The sequence below is a fragment of the Molossus molossus genome, unplaced genomic scaffold (genome assembly GCF_014108415.1).
Source record: "Molossus molossus isolate mMolMol1 unplaced genomic scaffold, mMolMol1.p scaffold_m16_p_3, whole genome shotgun sequence".
Taxonomy (NCBI): Eukaryota; Metazoa; Chordata; class Mammalia; order Chiroptera; family Molossidae; genus Molossus; species Molossus molossus.
The window spans coordinates 52230808-52257959 of record NW_023425366.1 but is presented as its reverse complement, the minus strand read 5'-3'; the positions used below and the strand labels follow the sequence as shown (position 1 = coordinate 52257959).

General features: G+C 44.2%; 1 protein-coding gene across 2 annotated transcripts in view; it reads right to left on the bottom strand.

Annotated features, from left to right (window-relative positions):
* Positions 1-27152, bottom strand: part of PDE8B (phosphodiesterase 8B) — a 221371-nt gene that overhangs the window by 76340 nt on the left and 117879 nt on the right. The window contains exons 2-6 of one of the 2 annotated variants that reach the window (XM_036279887.1): positions 24525-24581; positions 11748-11938; positions 8073-8132; positions 5752-5809; positions 1961-2049 (exon numbers count right to left, since the gene is read on the bottom strand). In XM_036279887.1, coding sequence (XP_036135780.1) covers positions 1961-2049; positions 5752-5809; positions 8073-8132; positions 11748-11938; positions 24525-24581 — 455 coding nt within the window. Of the gene's footprint in view, positions 1-1960; positions 2050-5751; positions 5810-8072; positions 8133-11747; positions 11939-24524; positions 24585-27152 lie in introns of both variants that reach the window. The other variant, XM_036279886.1, reaches the window with a different exon arrangement.

Here is a 27152-nt window from a genome sequence, read left to right as displayed (position 1 = left end):
GGCTAAGCAGATTTCACTGGCGCGATAAGCAGGAGCCCTTTCTGGAAGCCCTCGCTGGCGGGGGAGGGGGTGCTTAGCTCCAACGCCAGGCCGGCCTTCGCGGCCCGCTGTGCAGAGAGGCCTGCTGACCTCTGAGCCATCACACCAGTGTCGCCTAAAAACCTCAAACGATTCTTTAAAATAAAGTGAGAAACTACCTACTAAGCAATAGATATCTGTTCATTTTTGTTGTTGATAATACACAGTAAAAGATTTAACCCAAATGAAATCCCTCTTTTTCTCATTCTATTCATTGTGAACACATTTTTTCTTTTTTTAAGTACAAAGCCTTTTTACCCTCAATTAAAAACAGCAGAGACCCCCAGGAATAAAAGCAACTAATGTACAATAATAAAAATCAGAAATTTCTGAAGGCAATGTGATTTTCTTGAAAAATTCTATGATGTTCTCTGAAACTAAGAAATATGTGGATACAAAGAAACCATGGGATTTAATTATTTACATATTCAAAAGTCTTTGGCAACATTCTACACCAAAAACTATTAAAATATCTAAATTTCCACTGTTTGAGGTTCTTTTTAAATACTTTCCCACCTAAGAAAGTGACTTTTATCCCCACAATTTATTTCTTAAAGCTCTCTAACTCCCCTGACCAGGTGAACCCCAGAAGAACCTCACTCTGTGGGCTTATGCCGATGCATTTTACTTCTGCAGGACTGAGAATGGCAGAGAAAAATTAAGTTTAAAAAGGGGTTTGTCACCCTGGCTGGTTTAGCTCAGCGGTTAGAGCGCAGGCTCGTGGACCAGAGAGTCATGGGTCCAGTTCCCGTCAAGAGTATGTACCTTGGTTGTGGATCAGTCCCCGACCCCGACCCCTGGTTGCCTCTTGCACCTGGTTGGGGTCATGCGGGAGGCAACCAATCGATGTGTCTCTCTCACATGGATGTTTCTCTCTCTCCCTCCCTCCCACTCTACCTGAAGATAAATGAAAAAATATCCTTGGGTGAGGATTTTTTAAAAAGCGGGGGGTGGGAGGGTTGTCCCCTTTGAATGCAAATTAAGTAACCATGATAAAAAGAAGTATAATCACAGTGCCATGATATTTTATTTTTTGCTGAGCCTGAAACCATCCTGACCTTGCAGTTGACCAGAGGGGGAAGCCAGGCCAGGGACTTTCTGGTATCCTACAGCCTCGAGCCACTGGGGACTGGCCTCCCACAGGCAATAGGTTGGGTAGAGCCTCCTCTGTCCCCTCCTCTTCCCTGCTTGAGGGAGGCAAGGTGAAAAAAAATCAGGGTTCTGAGAATGTGCTGGAGGGGAGCCTGAGCCCAACCAGGCAGGAGCTAGGACCTGCCATTCCAAGGCGCCCCAGAAGCAGAACATCCCACGGCCCAGAGTTCAGCGAAGAAAATCCCCTCCCAGAAGTGAGCCCCAGAGAGCAGCCTGCTTTTAAAGCACTCTATACTGGCTCAGAGACCTCAAACTGTTTCTCAAAGATACTTCGTGCACAGAGGCTACAAACTGGTCCCGTGAAATTGCTATCATGGTTACGTAGCAGTTATTATGGTTAGCATAATAAATATACTTATTGGTTTGCCCCTATCCGTAACAATCCATGGAGGAATTTATAAATGTTGAAAGCAGTAAGTAGAAAGTAATCCTGAAAGGCTATTCTTAATCTCTATCTAATGTACAAAAAGTAACAGTACTTTTCCCAGGATATAATTTTAAAACTGCTGTAAATAGTGGAAAATGCCGTCAAAATAAGAAATGCTTGTAATTTATTTCATCATAACAAAGGGCTCCCGGTTTAGATTCTGCTGTTTACCAGCCACCATTACTTGTTTAACAGCTTCACAACCCCTGTGACTGAGCCAGGATCCCGGAACAGGGACCTGACGACACACAAGCTCGTCTCCAGGACTGTTAATCTCGTGCCCCGTCTCATTGGGCCACATACCGTAATTTGAACTGTGAGCGAACTTCCCCGTGTTCTATTTGAATCAGCTCATTATAGCAAGCAATGATGCTGCTATTCTCCATAAATCTCTGGAAAGAAAGCAAAAATAACACATAAGATATACAATTACTTCTCCAAGAGTCAAATAAAGAAGCTTAACAGTTTTTCCTACATTAGTAACTCTGTTACATAAGACAACTAGTAGATAAGATAAAATAAAATAGCTGTCAAGGTGTTTGAAGTGCTTGTTTAAATGCACGAGAAACAACAGTGCAGAGAATATTGTACCCTTAACTCCCATTAAAACAAAGGTGGAAAAAAAATCTCATGATGAATGATGACAGGAAAATAAATACAGAACCTTGTTAATTACTGAACCACCTGTCCTTTATATTACACTCATAAAAGTCTCCTAAAACTCAACACAGGACATGTTTGCTGCAATGGTCTCCTTCCTTCCTCATCTTCTGAGTGCTCACTGCACCTCCTTCCTTGTGTGTGTGTTTGTGTGTGTGTGTGTGTGTCTTACACACACTCTTCCACTATTTAGTCTGATGGCTTCTGCTTGGGGAGCAGCTTTGAAGCTCAGACTTTCCTGTGCCCCAGGTCCCCACTATTCCAGGGTGAAGCTGGGAAGGGTGAAGGGGGGGACTTCCTCCATGAACACACACACAAAGGACATACTTTCCCTTTCTTTTGTAAAGTTAAACATGGTTCAGGATGAGAGCTTCTGGACGGTTGATGATTATATAGCAACCTCTGAACATTGCTAAATGATGCTTCATAAGATACAAAAAACAATCTGTGATAAGTTTTGAAAATGTTGGAATAAACTTAAGTTTTTATTTTTTTTAAGACAGAAGCTTTCAAGTAAACTTTTGTTGTCTATGTCTAATTGTAAATGTAATACACATTAATTTTAAAGTATATAATATACAAAAAATATATCAAGAAAACCCCCCAATTCACTGATAGTCATAAGCTAGAGGAAATGTCATAAGCAAGAGATGTCATTAATTCTGGTTTATTACCCCTAGGCTGTGTGTGTGTGTTTCATGCGATATTTTCCCTTTCATATCTAAAAAACAATTTGTTTATATTTTACTTTTCTTTAGGTCTAAGAACTTCCATTGAAGTGAGAAACAGCTTTCTGTAGGTGATGGCTTCTCAACACTGGAACACTTTGTACATAATTGGTACTTAACAAGTGTTTTGTAGACTAAAGGTAATGGGAGATTCCAGTGCGTTATCTTTTGGGGATTTTTAAGACTGTAGTTAACCCCTATCTCGGAAATGATTTGAGTGAATCAAAAGCAGTGGTCTTCAAACTTCCACATATTAAAAATTTGGGCCTTTGGTTAAAAATTCAGATTCCTGGGCCCTACTTCCACAGATGTAGGCATGCTCCTTTAGCGCGGGACTTGTCAGGTCATTCAGTGTGCGCTTGAGCAACGCTGCTGATGGGCACTGTGCATATTCAGGAGAGAGGGGAGGGGAAAGTCTTCACTAAGTACCCAGACTTATTTGACTATAGAAGCCTTTGCCAAGGAACACCTGTTAAGGCCTTTTGGAAAACTAGTGTCTCGCAGACAATTTGAGAAATACCACTGTAGTGGACTCAACATGGAGTTGGCATTTTGACTTTGCTGTATGAGCTCTGGCAAGCTATTCAGTCACTTTGAGCCTGTTTCCTCCTCTGTAAAAATGGAGAAAATATCCAGTGTCTCATTTGTAGATGAGGATGAAGTCAGTCACCCAGAATGGAGCCGAACAATAATAAATCTTAGCTATCCATTTCTTCCTAGGCAGCCACTCCAGGGAACAATGCATCTGACCGCATGCCTAACACATTTCACTGCACATGGTAAGTGCTCCATGAATACTTGTTCAACCGACTAGGCATCATTTCAAATAGAAAAAGAAGGATATAAAAACAGCTGCAATTGCCCTTTGCTAAGATACTGGTTTCTAACAGGCTCCGAATGAACTGAGCATCATGTAGTCGGCCACTCACGCATAGCTAGAGGCTTCAAGTGGAGCTGTTGTGGAATATTTCACAGCACAGTTTGTTCCTGGATCCCCACCTAGGGACCTCGAAGCACTGGCCAATTAGCTAGCAACACAGGGTTGAGTTTCAGTAGATGATTTCATACAATCAAAACAACTCAGAGATGGGAAACAACCTCATGGAAGGCAGAATCGCTGGCATACTTGGAAGGGTGCATGGGTAGAGAGTTGCCAAAGACAAGATTTTGTCCAAAAAAGGAGAGCAGGCACCTGGAGAGGAACCTCAGCTGATCCTGTGTCACAGAAACTCAGGAGGGAAAGCATTGGTAGGTGCAATGTGCTTCCCTTGGAAAGTGCCCAAACTATTCGGGGCACCCCAACCTAGCTGGCAAAAGGCGTTGATCAGACCCAGCATGAACAAACACCAGGTGTCATGCAAGACCTCATGTTCATGCTCCCTCCAGGGGTTGTATTCACTATGGCTGACTGAAGAAAGTAGCACCATATCCAGACACAGGGCAACGAAACCTCTAGAGCAGCACGGCCAGGTTACAAAACACATAAAAAAGAACAATGGAACTTTTCCCTCCTAAACTGACTTCATCTCGTTTGCACCCGAAGAGGGCCAGTTGCTTCCTCGGTGAGTACATGTGCGATCCCAGGATCACTCCACCCGACCACCTCTGCAGCACTCAGTAGGAACACTGAACTGAGAGTGAAATCCCAAGAGGACATTCAACAGCACCGAAGGGCCCTCGTGGACATCACCCACGGTGTGTCACAGCTGTTCTCAGTAGTGAGGCCCCAGGGGGTGAGGAGAACCGACATTCTCACACTTGGAGAAGCCCTGCCTCCGACAGTACAGGACAGCGTGGGGCTGGGTGCAGCGGAAGGCTGGGTGAGTGAGGCCACTAACTAGACCCGTCCATCCCCAGGACACACGGGAACCACTGCGCGAGGTGAGTGTTTTACGGAGAGCGGCTGCTTCCACGCTGGAGCAGAAAACCAAAGCGCGAAACTGGGGCACACGGCCATGTCCGCTGCTCTACGGTCCACAGAAAATTGGGATTTTTTTAAAACCAGGGATTGCAATGTACCGTTACTTAAAGTACCCAAAGGAATTTTCATAGTCCACAAGGCATAGGTGATATCCTATTTTTGAAGGGAAAGGATGCATGACGCCATCTACTTGAGATTCAAATTATGCCTATTAAAAGACTTGGAGATGCCAGGTAAGCCTGGTTATTTTGTTTGTTGATACACCTCCTTGGAGGAATTGACCTTCATTTTCAAGTTGAATAGTGGTTTAATTTATGGAGCCACTCAGATATTTTGACTTAAACCAGGAGCTCAGGGGCTGCTCTGGCCATCCTGGGCCTGCCCCTGGGGCACACGCCCTGGCCAGGCCTGAGGAACACCAGCGCTGGGAGCCGACTCAGTGGACTTCTCTATATATAATCACATGCACACTTCAAATCTAAGTAACTGGATTGTGTAAGTGAGGTAAGTTCGGGACTGCAGAATTTTGACCTGACATAAGACGACATGTTTTTACGTCATTACATATCTGTAGCTAAGATATATGCAGTTATGAGAGAAAAGGAAAAGCAGCTTGAGTAGCAGTTGCCCGGTACCATCCTGCGAGAACAGTTCCTTTCCTCCTTCACCATCCAGGGGCTTCGTGGCCTTAGCAGTTATCCATGGAGACTGGCCTTTGCTGTCGTGGGAGAGTGGAGGATAAGATGCCTGCACCGGAGGGAGGTGCCGGGTCACTGTCTACGTACCCTGTTGAAGCCTGCGTGCAGAAGAGGAAGGACTGAGGTCTCTTCATGGTCGCCCGATCTGCAGCAAAGCAGAAAAGGTGGTCACTCAGCAGATACATACCAGGACTCCTCACACTGAAACACGGAGAGAGAGCAATGAGGCAGGCGTGGCGTTGGCTTTCAGAGTGGCTTCCTGACCAGCATGTGCCCAGACTGCCACACCTGACTTCCAGATGCAAAAAGAACCAACAGGTAAAGAGAAAGCCCCAGCTGTGTGCCCGAGAATGTCGCCGCAGGTCACCTGAGTGGCTCTCTCCAACCCTGGGCTGCCCTTTGGAGTTGGAGCAAGTGTATGGGAGCAGGTGTAAAGGGACAATGCTCATCCCAGAGATCACTGTCCTCTTTGCTGTCCCCGAACCTTCTAAAAGCACAATCCCCACCCCCTCAAGACCCAGCTGGGTCCAACTCTCCATGGGAGGAAGACGAGAGGTATTTAAGCTGCCACAGCTAATAGCCAATGAGCAGGCAGTGCCACCAGTAATGCCACATTTGAAAGGAAGAAAAGGAAACAAAAACAGATCAGTGTCGCTCATTAACTGGGAAGGTTTCCTGCACGGAGCCCACAGCTGGGTCTCAGCACTGCAGTCTGAGTACAAGGTGGATGTGGATTGGCTGATCAGGAAGGCATGCTGGGCTGTCCCTGCTATGACAGAAGAGGCCTCCCTGAGACAGCCAGCAAGAAATGAGGAGTAGATACCATGGAACACAGGGAAGGAACATGGAAGAGAGGGGACTGAGTACAGGAGCAGACAGAAAACAGGAAGGGAAATCCAGCGTTCATCTGTGGTTTACTTAGAGCCGAGCCCCGCCCTACAGGGAGACGCGTCTTCCCAACTCCCCTTCTCCTCCCGAACTCAAGGTTCCCCTTGGCTGACTGATGGACCAAGATGGGCAAAAATGGCAATAAAGGTATTAAAAATGTTGTATTTCATAAGCTGAGTGGAACAAACTCAGCATTCACTTTTATTACACTCTCCATATATGAAATATTTTATTAAAACATAGGGGGAAAAAGAGCGTTTTGTTCTTGGGCCCATGGACTAAGCCAGGCTTATGGGCAATGCTGTGTGCCTGGTACACTTCTGGCGTCCGTGTCCAGGATCTCAGAGTTCCCAGGAGATACAACATAAGCCAGAGGGCTGAACACGGATGAGGCTCCCCTCACTCCTTCCCCTGGAGGTCCCCTCTCCCACCAGGATGGCGGAGTGGGAGGAGCCAATGGGGACAGTTTCTTCACTTTCCTTGCCCCACAGCCCATGGCAGGCATCAAAGTGAAGGGACACGGCTCCTAACAAGAGGCTCGAGTACCAGATAAGGAACAGCCTTTGGTTAGGCCACGACTCTGAAGCCAGGGCTTCTCACTGCACCAGCAGGGCTCTGGAAGGGAGTATTTCTGACCCCTGGCTTGGGCTCCCCTGGGAGGAGACCTACACTCTCCTGCGCTGCTGGCTTCTCAGCTCCTTCCTTGCAGAATCGGTGCCATTTGCCACACTGGGTCCAAGACCAGTAGATCCTAGGCCCTAATTAAGGTCTTCTCTGCGAAGCTAATGATGGCTATTACCTGACTAGAACACGTCTGATACTTGCAAAGATTCCACAACGATTGTAGCTTATACAAACAACTTTTTTCCTTCTAGATCTTTCATTCCAAGTACTGGCCATTTCAAACAATAAACACAGCAGAGCAGTTTCTCATCCCACAATCTCGTACCTACAGCTTAATCCCTCTTCCCTGTCTTAATCCCTCTTCCCTGTCTTAATCCCTCTTCCCTGTCTTCCAACACTGGCATACACCCTAGTCCTGCCTCTAGCCACATCACTGCCCCCAAACACAAACTGCACACACCTTTTCTTGCAGCGGACTTGGCGTCTCCTCATTCTCTTGTTACCACTAATTTCCTCTTCAGTGCAAAACAAGCCTCTCCCGTCTCTTTCTCTCTCTCTCATCCCTTTTCTTCAAAGAAAAAAGATAAGCTGGAACTCTGTTCTCTCCACATCTCCTCCTCCACAGATGTAATATTCATTTCTAGCATATAATGAAGTAACTGTTTTTTCCTGAGACCTATGACTATGTGGCAGCGGCAATTAGATATGATAGAGAGAAAACCTAAATATTTCCAGAAACTTGCAAAACAAAGAAAATCCCCAAAGCAAGATCTAAGGTTGGTGCCGTAGGGCCAAGGACATGCCCAATGCTTTGCCAACTCCAAGACGGGATGACATCAGACAAATGTCTCAGACAGAACGGGACTGTTTCCAGCAGGGGTGGGAGGTGAGCTTACGCTTGTGAGACCACCGCGAGGATCACCGTGTGCTCCGAGAGATTCGTGGCCCGGATCGACCTGCAATAAGAAGGTGCCAAGTCAAACCAGGTGACCTGGGCTTTGCTACATCAAACTAATGTGAAACTGCTTCACACTGAAAATGGCACAAAATCAAATCTTCCTCTAAAGAACAAGGCAGGTGTGCACTATGCTGTACACCCGCAACTAGCACAATATTGAATGTTAACTATGATTGAAAATCTTTGTAACAAGGTACCATGCAAATACAAGATGTTAATGATAGGGGAACTGGAGGACAGGGGGTATACCGGAACCGTGGGAACTCTCTGTACTGTCTGCACAAGGTTTCTGTAAACCCAAAACTTCTCTAATAAACAAAGTCTATTAAACTAAAAAACAAAATACAGGAAAAGTCTGAAAACACATGGAAGACAATAAAGAAAGATGCCCTTGTGGATCAGGACAATCTCTTTGTGTTATTAAAAAAAAAAAGAGAATTTTTTTTAAAAACTCTCAGGCAATTATCCAATAGGTCAGATCTGCCAATTTTCCACTTCAAAAACCGGCAAATCCCACTTAAATTCCATGTTTTCTGATTGAAATTCCACTCTGCAAAAACATTGGCAGTCCTACAATTCTCTAGATATCAGTTTGTACTTGGGGAGGTAATTGAGTTAGACTTCTTTTTCTTTTAAAGTAGCAGATAGTTCAGAAAGTTGGCCTTAAAATAAAAATAAAAGTACTCCCTGGCAGCTGGATATACACATGCAGGTTAAAGCATATTCAGTGGTACACAGACCCACCCCAGTTGTACTGTTGTTTGTCCTCAAATACTTTAAACAACTGGGTCATCAACTGTTTCCTATTCCTTGAGAACTCACTCTATGTGGGTGGCAGCCTTGCAATATGGCACTGTGACCACCGACATATAGTAGTTTATTCCCTAGGAATTTAACAGGATTAAAACATGTAAGGATGTGCACTTTTGAGGTCGGTGAGTCTTCTTAGAAAATGTGCGGTGAATGTCACAGCTTAGATTCTGCATTATTTTGGTCAGGGGTCATGAAATGGGCGAACTTTCAATAAAGTGCCTCATACTCAAATCTCAGTACAAATAAGCATGCGTGTTTTGATCCACCTCCTTGACCTGGCCTCTGCTTATTTTGAGATGGCTCATCCGAGAACCACCATCTCCAAGAACAGAAGGTTCAAGGCTGCTCCCAAATAATTTGTGAAACAACATGTATTCGTTTTTCTTTCTAGCCACTGGGATTCCAGATCCTCTCCACTTTAACATGTTTGCACGACCGCTCCTCCCGGGACAGCCAGCTCATATTGCTTCATCCTCTTCAACTCCAGAATTTCCTGACCATTCTCAAAAAAATGTACCTTCTCTGTTTCCTATTCCTTGAGACCTCACTCTGTGTGGGTGGCAGCCTTGCGACAATGACCAGCTGCTGTCTTCCTGGGAAGAGAAGTTTCCCCTGGTGCGTAAACAGTTGAATGAAAATACCTTTGCAGACAATGCCTTAAATCACCGTGAGGCAGGAGGAATAAGCCCACAGCCCTCCAACGTGAGCACAGACTACTTCCCATGCAGCACGCAGAGCAGGTCCTGGTCAAGTGTAGCTACGTGTATTTTCTACTTAGTAGCCTATTAAATTCTCAGCAGAAATACCAGTTAGCACTGAATGAAAAAAATGCAGTGTTTCAGAGGCAAGCTCTAACCTCTCAGGAAACACTAAGCACTTCTCACCTTCATTTAGCCTCGTCCCCCCCAGTGTGGTCTGGGTACACTTCTGGGCTATATTCAGAGGGGTAGGCCTTATGCAAGAGGCTCAAATACTGTTATGAACATAACTAGGCTGGAGCACACACTTGCTTAGCTTCTTCTGAGACTGGCTTCCAGTTTTGGGGTTGCTTCCTGCGGCTTACCTCTTCTCTCTCATTCCTCCAAAGGAACTGGTGTGGTCAGAAGAACCTGGACCTCTACCTGGTGAGAGGATAAGGGGGATCCTGGCGACAGACAGGGCAGGAATCCAAAGAAGTATGTGAAGCTAAGATCCAGTCTAGCTCAAAAGCCAGGGATCTGGGATGACAGGCACATTTGCTGGAAGATCCTGGCAGTCAACCGTTCAGGAACTGGGCCATCCCCAACATGACCAGTAACAGCCGGTAAACACACTAGCAGGTATGTATCTGGCTTCTGCTCCACACAGATCCCCCCCCTGCCCCCGCCACCCCCTGCCAACTGCTTTTCTGTCCCGCTAAGACAGATGTGCACTTATTAAGAAACAGAACTCCAGTTCTTTACATTCAGGCAAGATTGTAAAGGGTATCTGCTAAAAGGAGCTTTGCCTGAATTAAAAGAATTCTTCATGTTAATTTCATCTTTTTACATCTGAAGCTTCTCTTAAATCATTCTATGTATGTGCAAAGGATTATGGTATTTCTACCACAAAATTATGTCATTAAAGTCAGTCAAGACCAAGAGAAAGCAGACATATTTAGTTATGAAGGACCCAGTTGTACCCTGAAAATCATTTAAAAAGGGAAAATATTTTTTTTAAATGAATTTATTTATTTATTTATTTTTATTTTTATTTTTTATTGATTAATTTTTGTTACAGATGATTCTCCTTTTTTCCCCCACTGATTCCCCCCTCCCCCTTAAAAAGGGAAAATATTTTTAACTACTCAAAATATCCTCCAAATACTTTATGATGCATTTTATGTATTAATATACATAATAGAAGGCAAATATTCCTATGCAGGAAGATAAAATTACTTGAGACCAGTAAAACATATTAAAATAGGTTCCTTAAGAAAAATTATTCCTTGGGGAACTGAAAACTGTCAAAGAATAGCCAAGTGATGCCTGTGGTAAGAAACTTCTCTTAATCCCCTCATTTCTTGTCAAGGTACCAAAGGTTCTAAGAAGCCATGCCCCTACCTTTCATTTCATTTACTATTTTCAAGAAAATTCCAGCTCCATATGTGATTGGAATCTATCCTGGACTAGCATTTAATTAGTGACCTCTTCCTGTCTAGCTTCAAAGCATTCCACTTCTGCTAAATGGATCAGTTCATCCAGAGCGAACTCTGAGGCTGCGTTTATTTATGAACAGGCAAGTGTTTCCTCCCCAGAGCACAAGAGTTTCTGTAAACAAGTGGGGCTTGGATCCCTGGAAGATTTTCTGCTGCTACAAGGTGGCTGCCTTCACCCCGTGACTGCTGTAGGATCCACCCATCTGTGTCAGGCAGGGAAAAATGTATATTTCACACATTTCTGATGTTCATTTTGCGGCAGAATAATTAAAATTAAAGTATCTGGTTTACATCCAAATCATATCTGTATAAGAAGAACTGTGTGAATTTTAACGCTTTTTTTGTGAAATATGAGCAATACTCGGGGGGAAAAAAATCCCACAGTTTTCAGTGGCAGCCAGCTCACACCTCTAAATGCATCGGAACTCAAATGTAAAATAATAGAGAAGGAGATAAACCTACAGGAGGAGCTACAGCTCTCATCGCGGAAATCTGCACAGACTGCTCAGCAACATCAACACATATTTTAGTGCTATTTGGATGGAACTAAAGACATCTACAAATGAATTTCATTTTAGGCTGTTAGGTGGACATTTACTGAGTATATTGAATTAAGGGAAGTACCTGCACACAGCTTCTGCATCAAAGTTTCGAGCTTGTCTGTGATCAATTACAATTATTTCCTGATGTTTATCTAGAAAGCATTCAAGGGCTGACTCCGGGGTCCGGGCGATACTGCATCTGTACCCGGCTCTGTCACAGGCCCACCAGAATCCGTCACTCTGACTGTCCTCCTTGGCAAAGATCAGCAGAACCTGGAACACACAGAAAAGAGCACCGGGACAGCATCGTCATCCTCAGAGCTGGTTAGAAATGTGGCCTCTGGAGGGATGCTCCTGGGTTCAAATACCAGCTCCTCCCACTGCTGCCGGTGTGTCTTTGAACAAAGCATTTCCTCTCTGGGGCCCACAGTTTCTCCACTGTCAGGTGTTATAAGAGCAATGCCACCCAAGCTATTGTGAGACTTGAGTGAGCAGAGAATAGGTGCTCAATCACTCTGGTTATTTTTTATTTTATTTATTTATTTATTAATTTTGTTATCCTCACCCAAGGACATTTTTCCATTTTTTGTTCAGATAGAGTGGAAGGGAGAGAGAGGGGGAGAGAGAGAGAAACATCGACGTGAAAGGGACACATAGAGTGGCCGCCACCCACATGACCCAACCAGGGCCGGGGACAAACTGCAGCCAAGGTATATACCCTTAGTGGGAACCGAACCCAGGTCTCTGTGGATCGCAGGTCGATGCTCTAACCGCTGAGCCAAACCGGCCAGGGATGGTTATTTATTTTTAACTTCTTAACTAGCTTTGTTTTAAAATAGATTAAGCGATGACATTATTAACAGGGTAATTAACGCAGGTTAGACCACTGTTCACATATACACCCATCTGGCTCTAGTGCAGGTGGCATTTGCCTCATGGTACCTGAAGGCCACCTCTCTGAACTTAGCACTTAAATCCATATAAAGATATAGAAAAAGAAAGGAACTCAAGACAATCTCAAAAACTAGTTCTAACACCCAGCCCTTGCCAGAGTCTGGAATGAATAATCATGACATGTGAAGCTGATGAAACCAAACTGAGTGCAGCCCTCCAATGAAAAGAAGGTGGCAGTACTTCACCCTTTGTTCCCCTCACCATCCCTGGGCTCCCGGACTCTGATTCTCTGGCAGCCAGAAAACCAGAGACAGCCTTACCATGACCTGAACTTGTTCATTTATTTGTTTGCTTATTATGGCCTATCTTCTGCACTAGAATTGAGCTTCGGATCAGCAAGGACCTCCCTGTCTCCTTCCTTGCTCTACCCCCATGCCCACAATGGGCAGCAACTTACTACTAGCTGCTCCGTAAAGATGACAAGTGAAAGGATAATTACTTGTAGGGGTTTCTGCAAAATACAAGAAGTATTTACTATTATTAGAAATAAGACTACACCTCATCAACAGGTCTAATAAGAAAAACATATAGTGTTTTGTCAACCACACCCAAGGACAGATGAAGTCAAGGGAATAAATCTCGCTTTGGTACACCAGCATAAAGGTGATGAATATTCTGTTGAGATCCTCCCCTAAGACCTCCCCTAAACGCCCAGCCTTTAAAACCCCTCAAAATGAAGGTCCTGCGCTGGCCAGTATGGTTCAGTTGGCTGGGCATTTTCCTGTGCACCGAAAGGTTGCCAGTTCGATTCTTGGTCAGGGCACATGCCCAGGTTGCGGGTTCTATCCCTGGTAGGGGGCATACAGGAGGCAACTGATCAATGTTCTGCTCTCATGTATATGTTTCTCTTTCTCTCACCCTCTCCCTTTCTCTCTTTCTAATTTATATATATGTATGGAAGGTCCCCGGCTTGTGCACTCTCTCCCAGGAACATGCCTGCACCTTCCCCTCCCCTTCTTCCTCCCCCACAGTCATGCATCTTCTAAACTCTAAGGGACCCCATGAGGCTTGACACCAGGGCAGTGGCAGTTCATCCCAGTCAAACCCCCAAACATGTCCCCAAGGCCTCCTTTCTCTGACTTAGTGAGCCAAGCAGCCCAGCCTGGGCTCATTTCCCCTCTAGTCCCTCTCCTGTTGCCCTAGGCCGTCCTTGTCCCACTGTCCCTAGCCTTAATAAACATCCTCTATAATTTAAAAAGAAGAGAAAGAAAAACATATAATAATCTCATGACATTGATAAGGCGTTTACTATTCTTCAGTATCTACTTCTGGCTTAAACAATTAGGAACAAAAAGGTAGTTTCTTAACATGAAGAGCCTTTAAGCCAATAGCCAATATCATTCTTTGTGATGAAATATCAAATATGTTTCATTTAAAATTTGAAAAAAGAAAAATTGTCCAACCATTACAACTATACCTTAAAAATGTTTTGTTAACTGAAAATTGGCAATATATAAAAAATAGAAACAATAATATAATAAACCTCATGTGCCCATCATCCAGCTTCAGCAATAACCAACTCCTGGCCAACCTGGCTTTATCTCTGTCCTTAACTAATTTCCCAGCTCTTTATATTACTTGGCAATCTTGCATATCATATCATTTCATCCATATGCATCGGTTAAAAATAAAGACTCTTTTCAAAATAGCAAAAAAATTAAACAAAAAAACCACAATACTATTTCATACCTAAACCTCTCCAATAATTTCTTAACATCATTAAATACCTGACTGTATCATAAATGTCATTTATTTTACACTGTTTGAATCATTTCCTGCTTTCTCAAAGCCATGTTCTAGAAAAATAATACTTTTCAGCATGATTCTTGACATTTTCTTCTTAGCATGTGTCTGGAAATCACAAGCAGTAGCACATGAAGCAGCCATACTTGTTACGGGCTCTCTCTGGGCAAGGGTCCGTCACTCCACAGTCTAGGGTGCACATAAAAATCTCTGGCCAAAGAGCTACTTCTAGGAAGAAATGGGGTGACTCTTCCAAGGGAAGTGAAGGGCACAGCTTTGTGGATTTTGGCAGTGAAACAAAATTATTAACAAGGGAGCTACAGTGAACAAAACCAGGTAGAATAAACTGTTTTGTGCATAAAGGCAACAGCCCTTTATTTGTGCAGCTATGCTCTTAACACGAGAAACTCGACAGGCAGAGCCTAAAAGTCAGAAAAGGTGACAAAACTTCTTGCCTCTCATCTGTCTGTCTGAATTATGGATTGATAGACGAGAATCTCAACACTTTATGGCTCCTTTATACCACTCGGTCTCAGTATTTGACAAATACAATAAGAACACAACTGGATTGTCCCCATGTTGGACATTGTTACAGATACTAACCTCACATGTCTTACATGTCCTTAAAGGACTAAAGAGTTCCACTTTCAGAAAAATAATGTCACTGTTCAACACACATTTCCCGAGTCCCTCCTTCGTGCCAGACTCTGTTTTTAATTGTTTAGAGTGTGCTGATGAACAAAATAAAGGCCCCGAGCAGTGCAGTGGTGGAGAGACAAACGATAGGCACAAAAATAAGAGAATGATACAGAACGTCGAAAGTGACAGGTGCTGTGTGAGAACGGGCGGGGGAGGCGTCCGGCGTGGCTTGCTGCTGGCAGGATTAGGGGGCTGGTTAGGGTAGGTTTCCCTGAGAAAGTGGCGGACAAGCAAACGCCTAAAGGAGACAGAAAAGTAAGCCAAGTCGATGTCTGGAGGAAAGCATTCCAAGCTGAGGGAACCCTTCCACCGGCCCCTCCAGTGAGTGGGACACAGGCCTGCTGTGTTCAAGGGACTGCGAGGAAGCCAGCACGACAGAGGGGCGGGTGAGCGGGTGGGAAAGAGAGTCGAGTTCACAGGCGAGGGCTAGATCATGGTAAGGCCTTGTAGGTCATTTTGGGAACTTCAACTGGATTTCACATGGAAACTTACAGAACTGGTTGAAAGTGGGGAGTTGTTATTTTCTGCATTTCTGATGCTTTGATGTCTAGAGCCAGACTGACCCTGGAAAGACAGCCAACTGGCTAGGAATGTACTTTTCATGTGCAAACCAGCCCAGGGCCCACACCCCACCACCTCCTTTCCCACGCTGTCATACTCTGGACCACGATCCACCTGCCTCTCAGTCCAGGCCAGGAACCAGACAACTAGGGGCCACCCCTAGGCCCCAGATCCCCCTGAAGTGACTCAAACTAGCCAAACCTGCTTACGCTGCCTCACCATCCCTTCCCACAGAAGCCACAATAAAGGCTCTTGCCCACAATTCCCCTCACTCTCTCTGCCTCCTGACCCGCCCTGACTGTCCCGTGGTTCCATGTGCGCCAGCATGCCCCTCCTCTTGGGGACTGTGAGTAGAAAACTATCTTTTCAACGGTGTCTGTTTATCTGCAGGCCTCAAACTACCTGAATAATAATAAAACCCACATTTTAAAACAGGAGTATTTATATGATAAAAGCATTCACTCGAGAATTTTTTTGAGTAGTGTTTAAAATCCTTTCCATGCATAAAAAATTCAGAAAGACGACTTTTCAATAATTCAACCCCTAAGCAGAATGAAAAACTTTTCTATGCCTTAGCGAATGATAAACTCTGAAGTTTGGATCAGTTTCCAACATTTATCCTCTGTACTTCCAACGTCATAAAATATCCCCTGAGTTCCTTTAGTGAACGTGCAGGTTTTATTTGCTGACGTCACTTCCTCTGGGACATTTTGTCCTTTTGGTCACAACCACTTTCTTTATTTCAATAAACGTGCACTGACTAACTTCCTGTGGCGGCCTGTCCAGAACCTCTCCAAGGCAGCAGTCAACATGCCCACCGCGGGCTATTTCTCCTCTAACCCCATTTACATTCCATTCGGATTTCACTTCTGCCACAATCACTCTTCATTTCTTTGCTGCACTTTCATCTTTCTCGGCTAAGTCCCTCTTTCAGCGATCTATTTTAGGGTAATGTCATGGCTATGGTCATGGAGAGACACATTTGCTGTCTGTGCTGGGACTGAGTAGCCAGGCAGAGACCAATCACAGACGCTGAAACAGGTGACTGGTCACTGATCAAGCTGCACATTTGCGTCTCGGTTTGTGGACTGAAGACCTAGCAGCGAAGTCCCTACTTTAGGCGATTATTCATGGTTAAAACACTGATGTCCTACAATCTGAAACATGTTATTGGAGGTCTGGTGTTATTGAACTAAACTCTGAAATTTGTGCACATTGGAAGTGTGCAATGTAAGTGCTACCTGTACTTCTTTTCAAATCTCACTACCACGACCTCAAACTGCCATGCAGGGCCTTCCTCTTTCTCCAGGGAGAACTCTACGTAAAGCTTCTTGAAACCGCGGAAGGTTTAATTCATCTTTCAGCCTGAGCTAGAATGACAAAGTAAGAGCAAGGCCACGAGCATGAGGTGCAGGTTCTGGTGTGAGAAGCTGCAGACTGCAGGTCACCTGGAGGGGTCCCAGTGGCAATGACAGGAAGAGGGGTCAAGACTCTCAGGAGTTCTCAGAGCAGGAAGGGACTCTGAGGGTGCTCCATCAACGCCAAGTCAAGAGATGAGGGCAGTGACATCACAAAGCAAAGCATGGCAAAGTGGGACTCATGTGATCCAACTCCTCCTCAGTGATCTTTCCACGGCGCCCCCTGGTGCTCTTGCTCTGCTAGAAATACTTGTACCTTTCCTTTGACAAGTTTAATCAAGGAAGTGCTGAAAAATATCTTTTTGAGGATAGCAGGAATCCATCTTTGATAGGTATATTAGAGTGAAATTTTCCTCTGATGAAGCCTACCTATGAAAAAGATGAAGACGAAACTAACTTTCCCTTAACTTACAGATAACAATGTAAGTGTTCATTATTATTCATGTTCTTGAAATAAAGGTGTGTCTACGCATCTCCAAATGGATTGCAAACGTCAGCTACTAAACACCCAATTTTCAGAATACTTGGTTGGGCTTTAAGCAAAACTGGGTAACAAAGAGCTTCTGAAACAGGCCACATGTATAGATCATGTAAGTTGTATCCACATAATACTAAAGAATGGGCCAATCTGATCAGAGAAGGGGTCAATTCATCTGGGGAAGAAATGGCTTGGAAGCCTTCCTTGAGTGATGCTAGTAACAGCTCAAGTTTGATGAGAATTTTCTAAGGGTCAGAGATTATTCTGAAAGTGCTTTAAATATCTTATGCAGTAAGTAGGCATTATCTCCATTTTACAGATATGGAAACAGAGGCTTGAAATGGTTAAGAGATTCGCCCACAAGCCACACAGCTAGCAAGATCTGAACAGAGGTCGGCCTGACCCAGAGCCTGTGTAATCATTATGTAAAGTAACCTCCTCTCTGACAGTATTATTTTTACCCCCTGAAATATAGGACTCAAATTCCTATGCACTCTGTGGCTCCACCAAACTGGCTGGGTTAGGTAGAGGACACAACTCGGTAGCAGCAGTGAGGGGACAAGAGGGGAATCTCTGACCATAGCAAGTCACCAAGTCTGAGTGTCTCCGTCACTGGTCGTTTCACTTAATAAGTGAAGAACAGCTCCCCATGAGGCCGCCTGATCTCCAACATATAACATCTCCTCTATAACAGTTCAGAACAATCCATGTCTATAGATATGGACAAATAAGTTTTAAAGGGAAGTGTTGCTTTGCTAGGAGAAAGCTCAGGTCTCCGCTGCGAGGGCCCGTGTCCACGTGGAGGGAAAGCCCAGTGCGAGGGCGGGGGACAGCGCTCCGAGCAGGACCGCGTCACTTCTACCCGGGGGAGCACTGTGCCTCAGGCGGTGGTGAAGGGAAGGCCACTTGATTTTCAGAGGTTATCATGTTGACGTGAGTCTAGTGCCTCATAACATTTCCCCGACTTTTTATCTTCTTGCCAAGACTGGAAAATATGACTTGTACTGTGAGTCACCGCCGCTCACCAGGAGAGACATCCTCTGCAGCCCACACTGCGCCTCTCCCTGGCCGCCCACCCACCCCACTCCTAGCAGTGCTCCTGCCAGCTCGCGTGGGGTGTGCGGGGGCCCACCTCACGTGTCCTCACGCGGCAGCAAATTTCCCCTGGTGAACTCAGAAACACATCCTGAAATGTTATCAAGCAAGTTCCTCCCAAGCCCTAAGGACTCTGGTTGATGTAGCTAATTCACATTTTTGGCATGCCAGTGAAGTAACAGAATATTTTTCTCCAAGAAAGCAAAAAACAAAAACGAAGGCACTACGACATAGTATGATTCCTTTTTTAAGACAGTTGCAATGTCAACACTTAACTAGATATCACTGCCCCTAAAATTAGAGTGTTACCAATAGTGACGCGGACTGAGCAGGCCCGGCTGGGTGGTCAGGGAGACCAAGCACCCTCTCTTCCCTGCTCCGGCACAGAGCACGTAGCCACCCCACAGACTCTTGTACGGATCAATGAGTGAAACTCTACGTTTTTGTTTGTTTGTTTTGCTTTTTGTTAATCCTCACCCAAGAATATTTTTTCTATTGATTTTTAGAGAGAATGGAAGGAAAGGAGAAAAGGGGAGGGGGAAAGAGAGAAAAAGAAACATCAATGCGAGAGAGACGCTGATTGGTTGCTTCTCGAACAGGCCCTAACCAGGGCCAGGGATTGAACTTGCAACCCAAGTATGTGCCCTTGACAGGAATTGAGCCCGTGACCCTTCACTGCACGGGCCAATGCTGCAACCGCTGAGCCACACCGGCCAGGGTGAAACTCTACATTTGAATGAGACCAAGTAGTAAAGCATCCTTAGTTCTAAGCTTCTTACCTTTTTAAAAAGAATCTCAATTATTTGGTCCCTCACTCAGAGAGGGACTCTTGCATCCCCTGTCACCGGAGACCAAGTGCACATGCTGGGAACCAGGCGGAACACAGCAGCACAGGAGCGTCCCCACTCTCGCACTGGGTGATGGGTTCATGGTGCTCCCTAACTGTTTCAGAGTTTATGAGCACAAGTTAAAGATTTTGTATGTTATAATATAGCTAATAAATCCAAAATTACAGAGCATTGTTTTTTCAGTAATGGGGAATGGGGCTCTTAAGGGATATTTAAAAAATATATATTTTTTAAAAAATTTACTTTAGAAAAAAGTAAAGAAAAATGGTAAGAACACAGAAAATACAAAAATAAGACACTGTATCAGTAACCACACTCATGCGACCAGATTGAGTTCCTCATTAAAAGATAGGCTCTCAGAATGAGGTTCAGAGAAACAGAGCTATGTGCTGCTTGCAAGAGGGATGGTTGATGTATGGTTATAAAGAAAACTGAACGCAAAAAGCAGAAAAAGACGGACCACAAATGTTAAGCAAAGAAAGATGATCTGTTAATATTACCAACAAGTAAACTGAATTTAAGGAAAAAGTTTACAGAGGGACACTGCCTAATAAAAGGCACGATCACCAAGAATATACATAATTAAGAAAACACATTCACACGACAGACTCAGCATATCAGCAAATACAAACAGATGTTGATGATATTGACATAGCTCCTGCCATAGAAACTAACAGATCACACAGTCACAGATGAAGATGAAGATGGTTTGAATAGTATAATTTAAAAAGTTGAATTAGCCCTGGCCAGTTTGGCTCAGCGGTTTGAGTGTCGGCCTGCAGACCAAAGAGTCCTGGGTTTGATTTCAGCCAAGTGCATGTACCTCAGTTGCAGTTTGGCCCCGGCCCTGGTTGGGGTTGGGCGGGTGGCAACCAGTCTATGTGTCTCTCTCACATCAATGTTTCTCTCTGTCTCTCTCTCCCTTCCTCCTACTCTGTCTGAAGACAAATGTAAAAATATCCTCAAGTGAGGATTAAAATAAATAAATAAATAAATAAATAAATAGGTTGAATTAATTCATGAATATAGAACTCTGTATTTAACAAATAGAGACACACCTTTTCATTTATTTATTTTAATTATTTTTATTTTGTTTTGTTACAGATGTTTCTCCTTTTCCCCCCATTGACACCCTCCTCCCCTTCCCCCCCACCCCATCCCCAGCTTTGTTGTCTATGTCCATTGGTTATGCGTACATGCATATAAGTTCTGTGGCTTATAGAGATCCACTTTTTAAAAAAGCTTTTTGTGGAATATGAATTTTAAAACTACCTACCTTATTAGCCACCAAACAACAAATATTAAAGAATCAGTAACTAGCCCTAGCCTAGTGGTTCAGTTGGTTGGAGCAACACCCTGTGCACTGAAAAGTCTTGGGTTTGATTCCTGGTCAGGGCATATACACAGATTTCAGGTTCAATCCCCAACTGGGTGCGTATAGGAGGCAACCAACCGATCACTGTTTCTCTCCCTCTCCCCTCTTCTCTCTCTCTCAAATCTATAAAAACAGATCTTTGGGTGAGGATGGTGGTGGTGGTGGTGGTGGGGGGGGGGGGTCAGTAACAAAGGCGCCACAGCAATGTAACAGCAGAAGAAACACAGCCTTTCCAACAAGTGGAGCTGGGACAGCCAAACATCACATGGGAAAAGAAATGAGCTTTAACCTCTACATTACACCATACACAAAACTGAATTTGAGGTAGAGCATAGATGTAAAGTTAAAACGTTTCTAGAAGAAAAATTATCTTCTCAAGCTGGGAGTAGGTAAAATTCTTAGAACACAGAAATCAATGACCATAAAAGAAGGGATGAATTAGACTATATCAAAATTAAGCATTTTGCTCAAAAGCCAGACTTATGAAAATGAATAGAAGAGCCACAGCTTGGAAGAAAATAGTCTCAAAATAAATATGACAAAGGACTTGTGATATAAACATATAAAGAACTCCTACAACTCAGTGACTTTTAAAAAATCAACCCATTTAAAAATAGGCAGAAGACTTAACCGAACATTCACAAAAGAAGATAAAGAAATGGCAAATAGCCAAATAAAAAAAAGTGTCCAACATTATTCAGCATGAAGAAATGCAAATTAGCTAAAATGCAGAGACGGAAACATCAAATACGACCAAGGATCTGGAGTGCCCAGAACTCTCATATTGTTTGCAGGAGTGTAAAATGGTACACCCACTTTGAGAAAAGATCTGGAAGTACGTTATCTTCTAAAAGTAAGCACACCATTATTTTGGAGGTTTTAACAAGACAATTGGGCAACTAAAATAAGATAAAAGGCATTCAGATTAGAAAAAAAGAAATAATGACATGATTTTGTATATAGGAAATCCTAAGGAATCTACAAAAAACTGTAAGAGCTAATAAGAGTTCAGCAAGGCTGTAGAATACAAGATCACTATACCAAAATATCTGTACTTCTACACACTAGTAGTGAACAACCCCCAAAAAATGAAATTAAGAAAACAATTTCATTTGCCATAGCATCAAAAGTAATAAAATATTTCAGAAATGCATTTAACAAAAATATAAAAGACATACACTGAAAACTATAAAACATTGTTGAAAGAAGTTAAAGAAAAATCTAAATAAATAGGAAGACATCTATGTTAATAGATTGAAAGACAAAATTGTTAACATAGTAATAATCCCCAAATTGATGCACAGCTTTATAGCAATCACTATCAAAATTCCAACTGGTCCCTCCCCTCCCCAAATTAACAAACTGGTCCTTAAATTCATATAAAGATGCAAAGAACAAACCCAAAACAATCTTGAAAAATAAGGAGGAAGTTGGGGGACTCACATTTCAAAGCTACAGTAATAAAGACAGTGTGGTGCTGGCATACTTGACAAACATATCAATGAAACAGAATTAAGAACCCAGAAATAAACCCTCATAATTACAGTCAGTTGAATGTTGACAAAGGTGCCAAGGCAATTCAACAGGTAAAGAATCTTTTCAACAAAAGCTGCTGGGACAACTAGATATCCACATGCAAAAGAATAAAGCCCTACCTCACACCAAATGCAGAAACTAACTCAAAACGGACCATAGAGTTAAAACTATAAAAGTCTTAGAAAACAAACAAAGGCGTAAATCAGTGACCGTGGATTAGGCGATGGATTCTTATATATGACATCAAAATGGGAAATAAATGAAAATTCCAGAATGATGCCTAAAGCCTGTTACTTTTCAAATAAAGCTTTAAAATATTCAAAACAAAATATTATGAGTGGATGCATACATGTGTAGAATACACAATTACCTATCACAATCAACCTCTGAAGAGAGGTTACTCTTAGGCAAAGGGATAAATAAGGGGTTAAACAGTATCTGTAGTCCTTCGTTTCTGAAAAAATTCTGAAAAATAGGGTACACTGTCAATATTTGATGAAAGTGGGTATAGGTATATACATGTACCTTTATGAATATTTGAAATACTTTACAATTTGACAAATTACATTTGTAAAAGAATGAGACTTCCTTATCATGAGTATTCATTGCCAGTAAGTACAGGGTAAAAATGAAAGTACATTAAACTAACAGGTGTATACTAATCCCAAGAAATATTCTGGACATTGCATTGGGAATAAATACTGTTATCAGGTCCTTTGTCATTGCCTTTATTCAAAATGGACTACAAAGCATGAGCACCCGGGATGATTACTGGAATTTTCCACTTGTCTGTATTCTATACAGATCGTTGTGGCTTATGTTTATTTTAGTAACTTTCTCTCTCTCTGCTCCTCATTTTGTTTTCATCAAATTTTCCCAAGCTTAAATCTCTTCCTTTTGTTATTGTTTTTTTTTTTTTTTTTTTCTTTCCCAAGTTTTGCATTTCCTTTTCCAAGCAACGGTAAAACATTATTTTCTTTTCCATTTGCTCATAAATCAAACAGCACATTTCCTTGGCTGGTTTTTCCATCATCTGCGTGTTGGTTATTTGTTTACATCTCTGCTGCATCTTCACTGGCCCCAAGCGCAGGACAAGCTTCCAGGTGCTAACAGGCTACAGTTCTCACAAGGAGGAGGTTCACCTGTGTAGGCCTCCCAGGCTGATGTCTGTGCAGGGGGCGATGTAACAGTCCTCTAAAGCAGCGGTGCTCAACCTGTGGGTCGCGACCCCTTTGGGGGTCAAACGACCCTTTCACAGGGGGCGCCTAAGGCATAACAATAGCAAAATTACAGTTATGAAGTAGCAACGAAAATAATTTTATGGTTGGGGGTCACCACAACATGAGGACCTGTATTAAAGGGTGGCAGCATTAGGAAGGTTGAGAACCCCATTAGGAAGGTACGAACCCCTATCACACGTTTCTCCAAAGGGGCCATGGGGAGTTGGAGGAGCTGTAGGGAGGACACACTTGCTATTCCCTCAGTGTTAGAGCCCAGAGGCTGCTTGGCTCAAGTCACATGAGACAAGAAAGGGGAGCCTTCTGTCATTTTCTCTTCCCGGCTAACAACAACAGTTACTTTACTGAGCACCTTCCAGGGCCAGGCGGTCTTCTTGGCACTCGCTGCTATTCCACTGATCTCTCATTTCCCTGGGGGACAGGCATTAGCAGCTCCATTTCCCACACAGGGTACTGGGTAGGGGAGTGGAGCGATACTGCCAGGCCCCGCAGCTGGTTCAAGGCAGAGCCAGTATTCACAGCCGGCTGCGGCTCATGGCAAAGCCCCGCCCTGCACCAGGCATGCTCTTCCCTTCCTCCGGCTGCAGCAGGACTGGAGCAGACTGCATTTGGGTGGAAGAGCTGTTCTCTCTCACAATCCATAACGCACTTATATTTAGACCCAAGTTAGGGCAATGTTTAAGTCTGCAAGAAAACTATTTGATTCCTTAAGTATGACATTAATAAAAGCAAGCAAGACACACACACACACACTGTGTATTATTCACAAACATGTATGTACGGGCAAGGACAGTTATGTACAGGCATATATGTAGAGGCAAGGATGGCTGTCTGCTGTACCAGATGGGCTGCTCAGACGCTGCTCACAGAAGCACGTGCTCTGGGAACGAAGCCCCATGAGAACGGAGGCGTACCTGGACAGGATCCTGCGTCAGTCTCATGGGCCCAATGCGTACCTCCGCAGAAGACACCTGCTAAATAAAGGACAGCACATGAGATGTCTCGAGTCTGAAACTACGAGAATTGACAAATTCTTCCTTACCCAGGATAATACATATGCCATTTCGCAGACGCTAAATAGAAGGATCCAACTTATTTATCTGGAGACAGCTTACAAAACACCATGTCCAAACAATCCTGGTTCTGTAAAAGAATATGTACATGCATATGCACTAAAATGTCTTAGAGGTTATATCCCCAAATGCTAAGTGGTGGGATTTCAGAATTTTTACTTTAGTGCATGGATTTTCACAATGAGCACGTACTGTTTTATGACAGGAAACAACTCAATTAAACAACAACTTACAGAGCACCTACCATGTGATGGGCTGTTATTCTGAAATTTCGAAAGACTAAACATTTCTCTCAAGTGTGGAAGCTAAAGCATTTCTATGGCTTAAGAGGTGTTCCTATATTTCCTTATCTTCATGTTTTAGCTTACTCTGACCCATGCTTACCATGAATAGATTATTCACGTTAACTGTATCTCCTCAAACACACACCAGCCATGACCACGAGTGCCCCACAGCTCCAGGATGAGCGAAGTTGTTCCCTGGCCAGTGTCATCTAACTGCCTCTGGCTGCAAGCACAAAGTGCATTTCTAATCACTGTACTTGGATTTCTAAACATGACTTTTCTTTAGACAACTGGACTGAAGGTCATGGCCTCACCTCCATGGATCCAGTTTTGTTTTTCTCTAAGAGGCTGGCGTCATTTTGCCACTACTTGGAAGCTTATCCTGCATCCAACGCACTGTGTTGGCCCCTGTGCGGCAGAGAGGACGCCTTCTGCAATTCACAGGGTCACAAACACCACAGTGACCTGAGGGCCAGAGGAGGCTTTATCAGTTAAAACCCCAACAGGAAAACCAGTGCTTTCTTTATACTTTTGGAGACTAAAAATGTTACCTTTCTCCTTCCTTTCCCCATGCTTAACTCCTGATGGCATGAATTTTCTCCAAAACATCACCACAAGTTGCAGACATCCTTTTCATTCTTTTCCTCTGTAAGGGTGACCCCCCACCACACCCCAGCACCATCTGTGAGGAGACGACACTGGGGGCTTTGGCCGCTCACCCAACCGGCCAGCAGAAACCTCAGAGAGCCCTCTGACGACCTTCATCACATTCATCGAGGCCCTTGGCCCCTGTGATGGTTCTCAGGAGGGCGGAGCTTCGCCCTCCTGCTCTGCTGGGTGAGATGGCCGCTGACAGTGGGTCCTTCCAGCAGGCCCGGTGCAACTCAAACCAGCTCGGGGCCACGAGTCCCCAAGCCCTTGGGCCGGTGACAGGTTCCTTCAGTGTTTCACTGCTGTCTCCAGGCACATGTTCTCTAAGCAAAGCAACGTCCTGCAAAGCATCTGTGCCGACACCAGCACCCAGGGTACGTGGACAGCCCAAGAACAATTCCACTGGAGAGGACCGTCACCAGGCCCTCCTGTGTCACTGGGCCTCTGGCCCCACACTCCACTCCAACGGCAGCTTTTATCATCAGAAAGAGACACTCTCCTTCAAAAGCGGCGCGACTGCCAGAATTGTATTAAACTGAAAAGTTAATGATTCAGTGAAGCCACTCTGGTGCAGAAAGGTACATCCGACTGATGAGCTGGACTATCGTTTCACTTTCCCTGTGACTCTTCTTGGGTTTGTTGCATCACCACACACAGAAGTCCCCCTCTAACACAACCACCTGCCTGTTAATGGTTTCTCCAGCAAAACTGGCTCCCAAAGGGGTGATCCAGGGGTAGAAAATAAACAAAATAAGCAATCAATAAAAGCTTTAAAGGAATAAAGGAACAAGTGAGTCTCTTTAGCAGGCTGAGACGGGGAGAAAGACCCCTGCTAGAAGGGCACAGACTGTCCGAAAACTAATCATAGTTCACACCTAACCTGCATTCCTGTGTACTTTAAGAAACCAACGTGTACCTGAATAGTTACATAGGCCATTTTAAACACCTCGTGACTGTGTGAACCCTCCCTGAGCCCCCTCTGTCCCAAGCATTGTGTTGGGCACTTTCGCCTGAGTGATCTTAGAGGGAGACAGGCCGTGGCCACTGAGCGACGATATGGAGTTTGAAAGGCAACACTGAGTTTAGAAGATATTGTTTTCCTGCCAAAAGACAGGAAGGACCCACTTTCACCACAACCAGAATTTTAACCTCTGCCTGACCCAGCTCAGCAGGAAGCTGTCACCTGAGGCAGAGCCCAGGAGAGGAGCCTCGAGGCTGGTGGACCGCTCTACAACCCTGCCTCTCCCTTCTCTCCCCATTTCCTTCCTCCCAGTGCCACTCACACCTCCACCGCCCACGTGGGGGCCTCATCTTCCTGCTCCTTGAGTTCTGACCCATTCTTTGCTTCTGTCTCTTGGCTTGCCTTTTCCTTCTTAGTCTGTGCTCCCAGTCATCTGACCTTGGCCTGTGTCCAAGAAAGGACCTGTCCCGCTGAGCCCTGGAACCTCCCCACCCCTGGCTCTGAGGGCTGGCTCAAGGCAGTGGCCGGCGGGGGAATCTGCAGCAGGTACATTCACAGACGGCAGTCGGCAGT